The sequence below is a fragment of the Camponotus vicinus genome, unplaced genomic scaffold, assembly GCF_025532165.1.
Source record: "Camponotus vicinus isolate PSW18456_S1 unplaced genomic scaffold, iyCamVici1.0 SCAF_10, whole genome shotgun sequence".
Classification (NCBI taxonomy): domain Eukaryota; kingdom Metazoa; phylum Arthropoda; class Insecta; order Hymenoptera; family Formicidae; genus Camponotus; species Camponotus vicinus.
The window spans coordinates 17,736,999-17,750,856 of record NW_028141946.1 but is presented as its reverse complement, the minus strand read 5'-3'; the positions used below and the strand labels follow the sequence as shown (position 1 = coordinate 17,750,856).

The 13,858-nt window shown below is 36.7% G+C and overlaps 1 protein-coding gene across 1 annotated transcript in view; it reads left to right on the top strand.

The window, feature by feature from the left end:
• LOC145960308 (retinal guanylyl cyclase 2) overlaps nucleotides 1-13,858 on the top strand; it is a 57,088-nt gene that overhangs the window by 22,939 nt on the left and 20,291 nt on the right. Inside the window, exons 4-8 of the mRNA XM_083079666.1 lie at nucleotides 2,466-2,813; nucleotides 4,545-4,708; nucleotides 8,227-8,353; nucleotides 9,161-9,313; nucleotides 12,309-12,693. Coding sequence (XP_082935792.1) covers nucleotides 2,561-2,813; nucleotides 4,545-4,708; nucleotides 8,227-8,353; nucleotides 9,161-9,313; nucleotides 12,309-12,693 — 1,082 coding nt within the window. The 5' untranslated portion in view covers nucleotides 2,466-2,560. The remainder of the gene's footprint in view (nucleotides 1-2,465; nucleotides 2,814-4,544; nucleotides 4,709-8,226; nucleotides 8,354-9,160; nucleotides 9,314-12,308; nucleotides 12,694-13,858) is intronic.

Here is a 13,858-nt window from a genome sequence, read left to right as displayed (position 1 = left end):
GTGCATACGATGATAACGTTAAGTCAGTCGAGGTGAGAAATGCGGAACGTCGAATTACGCGCAAATCTACTTAGACAAAGCGCAATGGGAACCTAGTGTTATTCGAGAGATGTTAGTCCGTGCACATTTGTCATTGGGATAATTTTCGTGCGAGATGGAGCCTCAAAAGCTCGATAATCACGCGACTAAATGGAAGTAATCCGATAAATATCGTAAGTTCACACGTGGCCTTTGTCGCGGTATGCGTGTCAACGAGGAGTAATCGATCTTTATCTAGTTACAATCGGTCCTAAAAGAGTAGTTGTACAAACGGGATTGATTTCGATGTGACAAGTGAACGACCTCGAAGGGAAATAATTCTTGTTTTTCGTTAGATACATTTTTAATTATTATTTAATAATTGTACGATTGATTATAATTGATTAAATAATTATCTAAATTAGTTTCTACATTACAATAAATAATTAATTTTCTCGAGATATCGGTAATTATTTTATTAAAATATTTAAAATTACGATATTGATACAATAAAATACGATATTACGAAATCAAGGCTTTATTGCGTGAATTAAAATTATTTTTTACTCATGTTTTAAAAATATCATTTCGTCAAATTGCTGTTATCGTGTCTGAAAATATAATCCAAATTTAATATCGACAAATCAAGACAGTCGGCTTTAAAAATAAAAATCATGAATTATAAAATATAAAGCTAATTATTATAAAAGCTAATAAAGCTAATTAGCTATAAAGCTATTTATATATTGATTAAAGATATTTATCTAATAAAGTAAGAATTATTTTCTTTCAGATCGCTTTCACTCGTCACAAGTTTTTACATCGACCTGCATCGACATGCAACGATGGGGCGATATAAAAACATGTGTATCGCGCATCGTGTAGTTTTGATCGCGCAGTAACATTAAAAAAAAAATGCACGCAGTTAGTGCACAGTTTTTACAACACGATGCCCAGCGTGTTTTCTGGTGAAAAACTAGGATACAGCTCTCTGTTGCCTTTATCCTCGCGCGTTTCCACCGAAAGGGTTTTAAAGCTGATGGATTGACCGAGGACCATGTATGACTAGGACGAAAAAACGACTTTTTCGGCGATTTTTCACTTTGAAAGTTTCCACAACATTTCTCGCCGCTTTTCCTCAGTTCCTTTCGCCCCATAAATGTCGTTGCGGCGACAACGATTAACGATATTGAGCGTCAATGGTTAACATGGGCGTGGAATAATTATTTTAATATTCATCAATCGATGGCGACATTTAACCCTCGTACCTTCTGGATCTAATAAATGAAATATAATTACAAATTAAATCCCGGAGTCTATCTTTGCACACATTTTTATCTGCGAATTTCGTAATCAATCCACTACTTAATTTTTTCGAAATCATTTGTTTAGAACTTTAGAATTTTGAATATCAATTGTTTATATTGACGAATTTATATTTAATTATTTATTAAATAAATTTAATAAATAATTTATATTTAATAAATAAAATGTAATTACAAATTTTATTTAAATCCAAGAATCTATCCTCGCACATTTTTATCTGCAAATTAATCAATCTATTATTAATTTTTCTTTTGAAAACTTTTTTTTAGAGCTTTAGAATTTTAAATATCAATTATCTATTATTGATAGTGAGATCACAAAATTATTTTTCCTAAACTAAAACATTATACACGTTTCTCTATTTTTACTCTTTTTACACTGGAGCATATAAAATCTCTCAGAAATGACATTTTAAAAATAATATCGATTCATAAATATATAATGCGCCCATTGCCTGTTGCTCGTCGAACTTACGGAAGCCCATATAACTTTGTTCGCAATTTTTCACGTTAGCATCCGTATGTCGTCACCGGAACCACCGATCCCCCCGAGAGGAGAGAGACTCTCTCTTGCATGAAAGAGCATCCGACTCGTTAGAGAAATGTCATCTCGCCGGTGGATTCGACCGAGGTGTCAAAGAGCTAATTAAACTGCGAGGCAGAAAAGGAAAACACGATCATGTTCCATCATGTATTCCGCGAACAAAGAACTGCCCTGGTTTCATTATTTTAACTGCAATATTTACTTTCGAGTTGCCCCGCACATTATCTCACATACAACATGAATTCTTCAAAAATAAATAAATTATTTTTATTATTATTCTTATTATTATTATTATTATTATTATCATTATTATTATTATTATTATCATTATTATTATTATTATCATTATGTCATATTATAATTAATTATTATTAAGTGTCATATTTATTAGCAAAAATATACACGAGACATTACAATTTTATTATTAATAAAGACAATGAGAGATGTAACGTATTTTAAAACCTGATTTTAAATAAAGATAGAGACTAGAAATTATATAAATTATTAAAGAAATTATATTTTTTGAAGAAACTTCCTTCCCTATAAAAAAATTTAATCTTGTCACATCATCTGTGCAGACCACTCGAGGGTGAAAGGGGGCGAATCTCGACGGGGCAGGGTGTCGTCTCGCCGTGGTAGCGGTGACGTCGCGATCGGCAGGGTCCAAGGGCCCATGGCCGGGAACTGTTTTCGCTGGTGGCTCCCGATCGCGATCCTATCCGGGTGCTTTCCCCCCTCAGCGACCGACGCCGCTCGTATTTCGTGCACGTCCACCTATCTCACGGAGGTGGCCCGCGGCGGGGACGTGGTGGTCTTCCTGGGCGAGAGATGCGACCGGGAGATCAACGTCACCGAGATACAGGATCACTTGGCCGCGTCCGACGAGGTGGCCGGCGAGCTCTCGATCAGCGTGATGCCGAGATCCCGTGAGTAATATCGCTACTTATCCCAGGATGAATTTGTCGATACGGATTGCCATCGATAATGCAAGATCTCGGATATGAAATTTTTATAAAAAGCCATTACTCGCGAATTATTATGGCGAATAATTCAAATAGTTCACATAAGGATTAGCTTTTTTAAGCTTGTTTTAAACGATCCATAATTCGAGCGTTTATAACGTGCTCTGCGAAAGCTTCTTTAGATGTGAAATTCACGGTAAAATTCTATTTATAATTTTACGCGTCATATATTTTGATATGTGTTTATCCTGATGTATATTTCACGCGTTCAACAGCTTTCTAAATTACGCAAAAATTTATACATAAATGGAATCCTTTTCTGAATTTTGCTCTTGGACAGAGAAGTTTATAAATGGAATTCCTTCTTGAATTAGGGATCGTCTAAAGAAACGAAAGACGTGGAAGAAAATATCAAAATACGGAATATTCATGTCACATTAAATGAAAAATAAACAAACGACAAATGGAATCCTAAATTCTGTTCAAAAAATTTATTTATTAATTTAAAATGGGTTTTGAAAAAGATTTCGGGGCATCTTTCGTTCTACAATTTTCAAATATCTGTCATAAAATATCGCGAATCGAGATTATTTAATATAAAACAATACTCGAAAATTGATAAGCCGGGTAATCAATGTATAATAATATTTTGATTAAATGATACACGAGAATCCATAGGCGGAAATTAGCGATAAGAGAAACACCGTGCGGATTGTAATCTCAAACACGTCAATTAATCAAATTACTATTGTAACGCGACGGTTGTTTTTCCCGCGAGTTAATTAATTATACCCACTCGTGTATGTTCGCCGGAGATACGATGTTAAATTTTAATGTAACGCTCCGTGCTCGCTCTGTACACACGCCGAATATATATGCGATATTACATATTACGTATATCCATCATACGTATAATATGTATCGAGCGACCGTAATGTAATCATTCGCGCGTTTCCGTTACGCGGTATCAGAAGCGGCTCTAAATTTACATGCGCATGAATCACGCGCCGTCCAATAATCCAATTACGTGTTTGAATCAAGACCCGACCGATTATGTTTGGCTGCCAAGTGTCGAGACAGACGAAGAGGGTTTCTGTTCGTTCTAATGCGCGTTTCGCGGAAATGACGAAACTTTGCTCGGATAACGGACGCCAAGTCGACCGCCGACGACGAGCTTCCGGTATAAAATACGATCCGCGTGACATAAAACTGATACGCGATCGCGAGGGAAGATCGGGTTCGCGCGAAAGGCCATCCTCGAGTATCAGTAAGAGACCCATAGATGCTCTCCGGGATGCTCTAATAGAGCTCTCCGTGTTGCCTGCTTCCATTATATCTGATACAATCGCCGGCGACCACGTATTTGTGCCAAGACACGTATCTGGAATCTAGCCTCTTCAAGAAGAAGCTACAACAAAGCGAGATGTTCGATGTTATTAGGTATCAATTGCAATGAACGAGACGCGAGAAAAGGAGAGAATCGCTCGTTCCTTGAATAGGGGGAGATGGCGAGCTTATTAGAATCTCGATAGCCAAGGACTCTCCCTTGGAAATTGCACCATCAATCAATATATCTTGCGCTCTCCTTTATTTTTCTTTCTTCCTTGCGGTGCATCTCGGTGCATCTCAAGTTGTCGAAGCAGAAGAACGAGTTCTCTCGCGAGGAACTGATAGTTGGAATTAATTAATTTCCAGTGACATGCGAGACGGAAACCGGGGGCCTCGGCGCGCTGATCCACGCTGTCGGTGAGAGCAACACGAAGGCGGTGATAGCCGAGCTCGACAGCTCGATCTGCGAGGTGGCCGCCAAACTCGCCCATCTCGGAAATAAACCATTGCTCACGTGGACCTGTCCGTTGGTAAGTGTTTTCGCCTTTACTGGTGCTCGTGACAGTTGGCACAATTATCGGAGCCGTCGAATCGATAGTTGGCGATTAAGGTACGTGTATTTCCAGAAGCAAAAGCTTCCGCGAAACTTGCCACAAATGAAGCTATTTCAATTTGCAATTTCCTTGTCCGATAAAGGAAAATTGGACTAATGAAGTTTTCTAAAATTTTACGTAAAGTAACGAAAAGTTGTCCCAGCGCGTCTGATTATTATTAATTTGAATCACTAGTTTATCTAAATAGTTTTTAGATTCTAGACAAATTCGCGCATCTCTGGAAATAAATCATTGCTCATGTGAATCTGGATTTATTAATGAGTTTCTTATCATATTTTCTTGTGGTGGTTCGTACAATTATTGGAAGCGATGGTTGGCAATTAAGATAAATTTCCGTTATTTCGAGAAACAAAAGGTTCTATGAAATTTGACACGGATAAAGCCATTTTATTGCAATGTCCAAGTCTAATAAAAAAATTGTAATAATAAAGATTTACAAGATTTTAAGTCAAAGTAATGAAAAGTTTTCTAAAAAAATGCATCCGACTTATTATTGACTTGGATCACTAGTTTACCCAAATAGCTATTTCTAGACAAATTCGCACGCTTGAGGAGTAAATCGTTGCTCACGTGGATCTGTTCGTTAGTGTTATCATGTTTTCTCGTGGTTCGTACAATTATCGGAAGCGTCGAACCGACGATAGTTGGCAATTAAGGTACATTTGCGCTATTTCGAGAAACAAAAGGTTCTAAAAAATTTAACACGAATAAGACTGTTCCATTGCAATTTCCTTATCTATTAAAAAAAAATTATATTAATAAAGAATATAATTATATTAATAAATAAAATTTACAAAATTTTATGTCCAAATAATGAGAATTTTTCTAAAAAAGATGCGTCTGATTTATTATTGACTCGAATCACTAGTTTAACCAAATGGCTGGTTTTAGACAAACTTGCAAATTTTGGGAATAAACCATTGCAAACATTGCTCGCATAGATTTGTTCGCTAGTGAGTGTTATTATGTTTTTCATGATTCGTACAATTTAGACATGATAGTTGGCAATTCAGATACATTTGCGCTATTTCGAGAAACAAAAGGTTCCAGAAAATTTGACACGAATAAGACTGTTCCATTGCAATTTCCTTATCTAGTGAAAAAAAATTATATTAATAAAGAATATAATTATATTAATAAATAAAATTTACAAAATTTTATGTCCAAATAATGAGAAATTTTCTAAAAAAGGTGCATCCAACTTATTATTGACTTGAATCACTAGTTTAGCCAAATGGCTGGTTTTAGACAAACTTGCAAATTTTGGGAATAAACCATTGCAAACATTGCTCGCATAGATTTATTTGTTAGTAAGTATTATTATGTTTTTTTATGATTCGTACAATTTAGACATGATAGTTGGCAATTAAGATACATTTGCGCTATTTCGAGAAACAAAAGGTTCCAGAAAATTTGACACGAATAAGACTGTTCCATTGCAATTTTCTTGTCTAGTGAAAAAAAATTTATATTAATAAAAATTTACAAAATTTCATGTCAAAATAATAAGAAATTTTCTAAAAGCGCGTCTGATCATTATTAAATTGAACCACTGGTTTATCTAAATAGTTGTTTCTAGACCAATTCATGCATTCCCGAGAATAAACCGTGGTTCACGTGGACCCGTTCGTTGGTAAGCGTTATCGCGTTTATCCGTGGTGGTCGTGACAGTTCGTACAATTATCGGAAGCGTCGAACCGACGATAGTTGGCAATTAAGACACATTTCCGCTATTTTGAGGAACAAAAGCTTCCATGGAACTTGACGCGAATAAGGCTATTTCACTGCAATTTCGGAAATAAAGGAAAATTGTAATAATAAGGATTTACAGAATTTTATGTCAGAGTAATATAAAAAGCTCTTTAAGGGCACGTATGATCATTATTGAGTTGAATCACTAGTTTATCCAAATAGCTGTTTCTAGAGAAACTCACGTATCTCTGGAATAAACCATCGCTCGCATAGACGTGTTCGTTGGTGAGTATTGTCACGTTTACGCATCACGTGATCATGACAGTTCGTACAATTATCGGAGGCGTCGAACCGATAATAGTTTGCGATTAAGATACGTTTCCGATATTTCGGGAGATAAAAATTCTGCGAAACTCGCCACGAATATTTCATTGCAATTTTCTTGTTTAATACGAAAAAATTGCAATAATACAAATTTTTGTCGGAGTAAAAGCTATCTAAAAGAGCGTCTGATTATTATTGACTCGAATCACTAATTTATCCAAATAGCCGGATCCAAATAATTTATCCAAATATTTCCAGCATTTCGACCATCATTATTCGCGATGTTAATTTATATAAATGTAAAATAGAGAGAATCACGTCCGAGTGACATTTATCGGGGCATGTTCTGTTTTTTACTTCAGAGAAATTTAATCAATGCAAATTGCCTCGTATGCAGAATCCGATGGGTATTTTTTTCAGATTATCGATGTCGCGCTTTGATCCGGTGGCGTTAAATTATTTGCATCGTTGAATAAATGTACCACGCTCCGATGCGGAAGATGAAGACCGTCATCGAATGCGGACGAGGGAAAACACCGCGATATCAAACGTGCAAAATTCCGCGTTTATTGCAAGCCGTAAAGCGTAGCGCGACGTTATTTGGCAGGCCTTTTCTTTTTCGGCGGGCAGAGTCGGAATAAGTTCGCCTACCCGTGAATAATTACGCGCAATAAATATCGAGTAACGTAATATTCAGGTCGCGCAATTGCTTCCACCGAAAGGGCCAATTTTAATTCCGGTTCTCGAGCAGCGAGTTTGAGTTAGATTCGAGTATTTATTTTCCGTTATGTCGGAATAAGTTACGCATTTCCGACTCGAACGCAAGCTATAACAATGTTTTACGCTCTCTCAAAATGTAGAGCTTTGGAAAATTTCCCCTAAAATCGCCTATAAATTTCGCCATCAATAAAGTACAACTCGCTCTGCGAGACTGTCGCTCTACGAGCACCTCGTCTTTATCTGCTCATGAATCTTTCACGAAAATTTCCCACGGTGACAGTCGTGTCATCGTATCACACGGATCTGACGTACATTTTCAGATATTCGTTGATTCGACTTGATCGAAAACGGAATTAAATTCCGTAACGTCATTCCTACCCGTTACATTTAACCTTTTCACAAGTAGTTTTTTAATTAAAAGATGAAAGCAAAGAGGAAACTTATTGATTTGGCAAATTAACAATCGTGTTTAATATATAAAGTGATAATATTGAAGAGAGTCGATATTTCGAGTTTTGTTTACTATTGAAAGATGCGATTAAAAAATAAGAGGAAAAAAAAAGAAATAAAAATACAATGCAATAATTTTTACAAATATTTCTCTCTACAAAGACCTTTGCTTCTCGGATAGCATCGATTTCGGGTAGACCGAAAATAAAGCGTCTCGTTAAAATTTGAGAGGATCACTCATGTTCCAGAGAGACTTAAAGGAGAGGGATCTATCGTCGATCATCAGGCTTTCCCCGTCATTGCCGTCAATGGCTAATGCCGTGGCGGAAATATTCCTGCACTTGCAGTGGAAGACCGCGGCCATTATCGGCATAGGTAAATTTTCGAATCATAATTATCGTAATAAATGTTATATATTCTACCATTAAACAGGCGGTGAAAAAAACAGATAAAGTAGATCTCGTTACATTTTAATATTTGTTTTAATAATGAAATATGCAAAGTTTTTTCACTCCCTGTTTGATTTTAAAGTAAAAGTTTCACAATATGAAGGGTAATAAAAAGTAATCTCTGTGTTATTTACTGGAAGATAAATTACCTTTGGAATATTATTCTTGCAAATATAATTTATGGAAATTGAAAGAGAGAAAACCTCTACCGAGATGAGAAATTCATGACTTGCAGTAGAAACGTATCGCCCTGAAAACGTGACGACAATTCCCTTCCCGCTTCTCTCTCATAACAAAATAAAATTTCGCAAAATTTAATTTCGCAAAATTTATTCCTTACTCTCGATAAAACTGGACTTGATGACAGTTGATTAAAATTTTTCCAACGTTTATTAACTCGCGATTCACAAAGGAAATTACGTGTTTTGCCGGTCGACTCCATCGGACGAGATCTATCCACGATCGAGATACGCGTGCGAAAAAGCTCGTTTATCATCGCAACGTCTATTACACGAGAAAATTACGCATAGCCTTTCGCTTCTGACGTCACAATTGAACCCGACTGCGAGAGCGTCGAGCGTGAAATCGCGAGCGATACGGACGGGCCGCGATAATGGGCTGCGAGACGCGTCCTATTCCCCGTCTATTGAAATACGAGTGCGTCGCGCGTCATTGAATTTTAATGTCACGTCGCACGATGCGGGGGACTCTCGATTGTCAATTGCTGTCGCAGATCGCGAGCCGTGGTCCAGCCTGGATCGTGCCGTGATCAGCACGTTTCGGAGGATCGGCGTGATTCTGCGGTACCACTTGATTCTACCCCATCGCGCCACCCTCGAGCAGATCCGCAGGATACTCAAGTCCGTAAACAGCGTCTCCCGACGAGGTAAGTACTTCTACGTGCATCTAATCCCATTACACGGAAACTCACGAGCATTATCCGGCGCTTACATCCGCCCCAAACTGTCGAAACTATCGGGTTGGGGCGAAATTAAATGGCTTCGTCTTCCGGGAAGAGAGGAAAGAGCAACCGCGCGTTCCTTTTGTCCTTTTGCCCTGGTAATTTCGTGATTGACGGCATTTATGTGCGATTCTAGTGCTTCGCGGTTTGACTGCGATCTGCTTTTGATGCACTTCAAAAGGGACTCGAGCCTTTAATTACGTTTCTTTCGTTTCGGGTCGCGACTTCACACAGGACTTTAATTCGATCAATCCAGGGCCGATTCTTTCCTCCGCTAATAGATTAAAGTATCAATGGTCTTTCAATTTTTCACAGTCGCGTTTAGAAATTTAATCATTTGAAATTATCGATTTCTCATAAAGATTCTCATCCGTCATTAAAATAAACGCGTCCGTTTTTCTCTCATCTCCATGAAAAAAGAAGAGAGGAAGGAGCAAATTAATCCGCTTAATATTTATACTGAAAACAAATAAAGCGCAGAGAACGTAGCAGGATCGCGATACAGACGAGCTTATTGCTGTTTACACGCTTTGAGGATTGGATTTCAGCAGAAATCTATTTACTGCTGTTTATAAATCTTTTATTCGCTCTGCGTATGGGAATTGCGAGAGCGAGAGAGCGAAATTTCCCGGTGAATAAAAGTACAGGCAATCCCAGAGATTGCTCGTACACGCGGTACATGTTTATAGAGGGTTCTAGTTAACGACGTCTTCTCCTAAATCTTTTCGTCCTGAGTAAAGACTAAGTCCCGGCCGTATAAGACGGGCTTAACAGCCGGGTTTAAACTCGCCTGCAACCATTTCTTCCCGATTGCAATATATATGAGGAGCAAGGGAAAACCACTCGGGTTACGTGGGTTGCGAATTGAAGCTTCCTTGAAATTTTAAAAGACATCAAACCGTCGCGAGTCGCGCCTCAACCCAAAACAGAAGAAAGCGAGCACCTTACTAGAGTCGAGAAGTAAAGGGATTTTTTTTTAGCTCCCTCAACAGGCAACACTGACTCTTTTATGTCTCTTATCATAATTTTCAGGTGTGATCAGAGTAGTAGTTTGTAATTTTATTAATGTAATAATTTTAGTAATAATTTTATTAATTTTAAATGAGTGTTTCGTTGTCCAACTGCATCAAACAAGTCTGAACCCTTTTTAACGACGATTTAGACAACTCTTATTATTCTGCTGCTGCATTCTGTGAATAATTTCCGCAGGTTTCTCCCTCTGAGAAAAGAAAACGTATCACTGGTGGCATTTTTTCTTTACTGCAAGTGGACAATGCAGTTGGGAGCATTCATTTTAAATTGACATAAAGTCACAATGAAAGCGAGCCACACAACGCAAACCGAACTGAAAACACAAATACACTTTGAAGTTTTGATAAATCCTTGGAAATTCAGTGCGTTGCCAGCCAGCTCTTCAGGAAAATAAAAGTGTCTCTACTTCTTGACTTATCCTAGTTGGCGACAATTTACGTCCAATAGTGTATCCTTATGAAATGAATCATGTAATAGAGTGACATGGCTCCTTTCAGAAACCTCGAGCGAGTGTACACCTCGGTATAAGATACGATGTAATCAGAGAGTTCGCTTTAATTAATTTCAATTTAATGAATGAGGCAACCGCGTCACGTTTCGCTGGCGTAGCCAAGTAAGGACCTATTGCGGGGATCTAGAGGCAATTATTTACCGAGCACACTGCGTCGTTTCTTGTAAATACAAGGGATACAAGGTCTCGATGATAATGACTCTGCCTGCGAACGAAGGGATCCAATTGTTTCATCATCGCTAGGTACATTTTAGGGCTGCACAAAGAAGGGAGTGCGCCTGTGTGTCTCCGGTTAATTAATATTAATTAGTCTCATCACAGTATGCTATGCCTCCGGTATTTCATGTAACATTTTAATTAAAATCCCCCGGGCTTTGATGATCCTCCGAAACTCCGGCTTATGAGATTGTATAAGAGCTATAAGTTTAATTGCCACTCGACTGGTCACTCGGCGGTCGTTAGCCGATATATATCATTTTCCGCAGCTTACCCCTTTCTTGTTCGAAAGCGCGCTCTTTCAACCCTTAAATCCGTCCTCAACCTCTCCTTCCTCCTCTCGTTCGTATCAAGCACACAGCGAGTAATATCAGAGACAAATACGATTTTTCGCAAACAAAGAAATTAAATTCTTCTTTTGAACTTGAGAATTTTTTCCATTGGCATTTATTTATTTGACACAGAATTTAATTTTTCTTCTCGAAAGTCATGGAAAGATAGGCAATTCATAGAAAGCGTTTCGAAGGGTTTCATTAAGTCGCTTTGCCCAATTAAAGAGATGGATATTAAACGCGTTATTTTCGTGAATATATCCGCAATATGTAGCGTTTATAGTGCCAATTTAATCCCTTAATGCCGAGATTTTCGACTAGACACGTGGCACAAACTTGCGTTAATAAATTAAGTTTTGTTCATTAAGAAGACTAAATTGCCGTAAAGCTTACTTACTTAGGTATAATTTCTAAATAATGCGCCTTTGAATAGAGAGCTCTCGAAAGACTTAGCTCCTGGGAGAGAGATTGAAACAACTTATTTCAGCTTCTCCAGCCAAATCATAAAATCATAAATCACTAAAAATCTGATTTTTATATAAATAAGGAATATATTAATTAATTAAATAATTGATTAAAATAATTAAATAATGAATATATATATTATATAATATAACATATATATAACATATATATTATTTAGTGTTATTACTTGGAATTATTTATTGTTTAACATTTAAAAAATTTTAACAACTTATTTTTAAAATAATTATATATATAATTTAATTGCTACCCTATCCAGATCATTTATATATTCACTCTCGCCTATAGTTCTCTCATATCTTTCGCGTTATTTAAACACGCAAGTCAAAGATTCTTTTCTCGCCAGCTACGGTACTTTGCCTGCCGCTGCTTGACGAGGTGACGAGCCGCGTCCTGATCGAGCTGAACATCGCGTGGCAAAACCACATCCAGAACTCCGTCATCCTAATGATCCACACGGAGGATATCGACCTCTTCCTTCCGAGAGACGAGAACCCGCCGCCCGGCTCGCTCCCGACCATCGATCCGACGACCTTGGCCCAGTCCGCGATTACTCAGTCTTCCAATTTTTCTACCTCGAGTGTAACTCGCGCCGGCCCGAACGCGACTCTGGAGAACGATGAGAAGAGGGTGCGAAAGGTAGAGGAAGCCCGGCGAAGCTCCTTCCCGCCGAGGAATCTCAGCAGCAACACGATGGAAAATCTACTCGCGGTCGCATCGCTCGATCAGAGGTAATTAATTATACTAATAAACGTAGAAAATATATTTTAAAGCCTCTAAAATAGTCATTTTTTATTGATTTTTATTTAAGAAAAAAGAATAGGACACTTGAAATTCTTTGTTAGCTCTCATTTTTGATGTAGCTTTTTTGGAGAAGTATTTTATTATTTTTTGAGTCCAAAAAATTTAGATTTGTATCATACATTGAGCACATGATTGAAACAGAAAATTATATTGTTTATTTATTTTATTTGTTGAACAAATCTGTTTTTTTGTGAAGCTACTGTTATTTTTAAAAATTTTTGCTTCGTTTTACATTTCGTTTTCAAGATGTTGCGTAAATTTTTATTATATATGAAGCGACTTTTTCTTCTGAAAAACACGCAATTACTTTCTTAATGAAGATAGCACGTCATCATTATTTCGGTTGTAAGAAAACCCACACGAGTCCCTTACACACTTACTGTAATTCATGAATAATGAATCTCTGTGGTTGGTTGAGAAGTAATGTATGGTCATTTTGTCATTTCCATGATATGACGAGAGCCTAAAGATCATATAAATAATTATTATTTTTGCATGGTGCTTCTTTTTTAGCATAGAATGTTGAAAAGGAAAAAAATAGTCTATTAACTGTGTAAATATCCTATCAGTTACATGATTAGTACCATTACATGAAAAGGATTTATCTATTCCTATCAGAATAATATAGTCCTGGAGTCTAATAAAGACATGGAAATTAGTCGAGGAACATTGTTTAAGTTTTAATATTAATTTCTCCCGTAAAACTGACTAAATTAAATATTTATTTTATTTTATTAAAATGGTTAAATATATTTTATCTCGAAATCTAGAGTTAACAAAACTATTATAATGTCATATTCATTTTTCTCGTTTTATTTTTAATAAGAATTAATTAATTTTATAAAGAAAGGAGAAGATTTTTATTTGTTTCTTATCATCACATCAGTGTCATTAACGATATTACATGAATACATGAGAAACAATTGACGTCAAGTTGTAAGAATTTTTTTAAATATTTAAATTTGAGGTCTTTCATAAAATATAATCGATATCGAGATTAAGATTGATTATTTTTTTAAATATTAATATTATAAAATATTAAGATTCCAATTTTTTCCAATATCTTAGATTTTTAAATATGAAGACCCCATT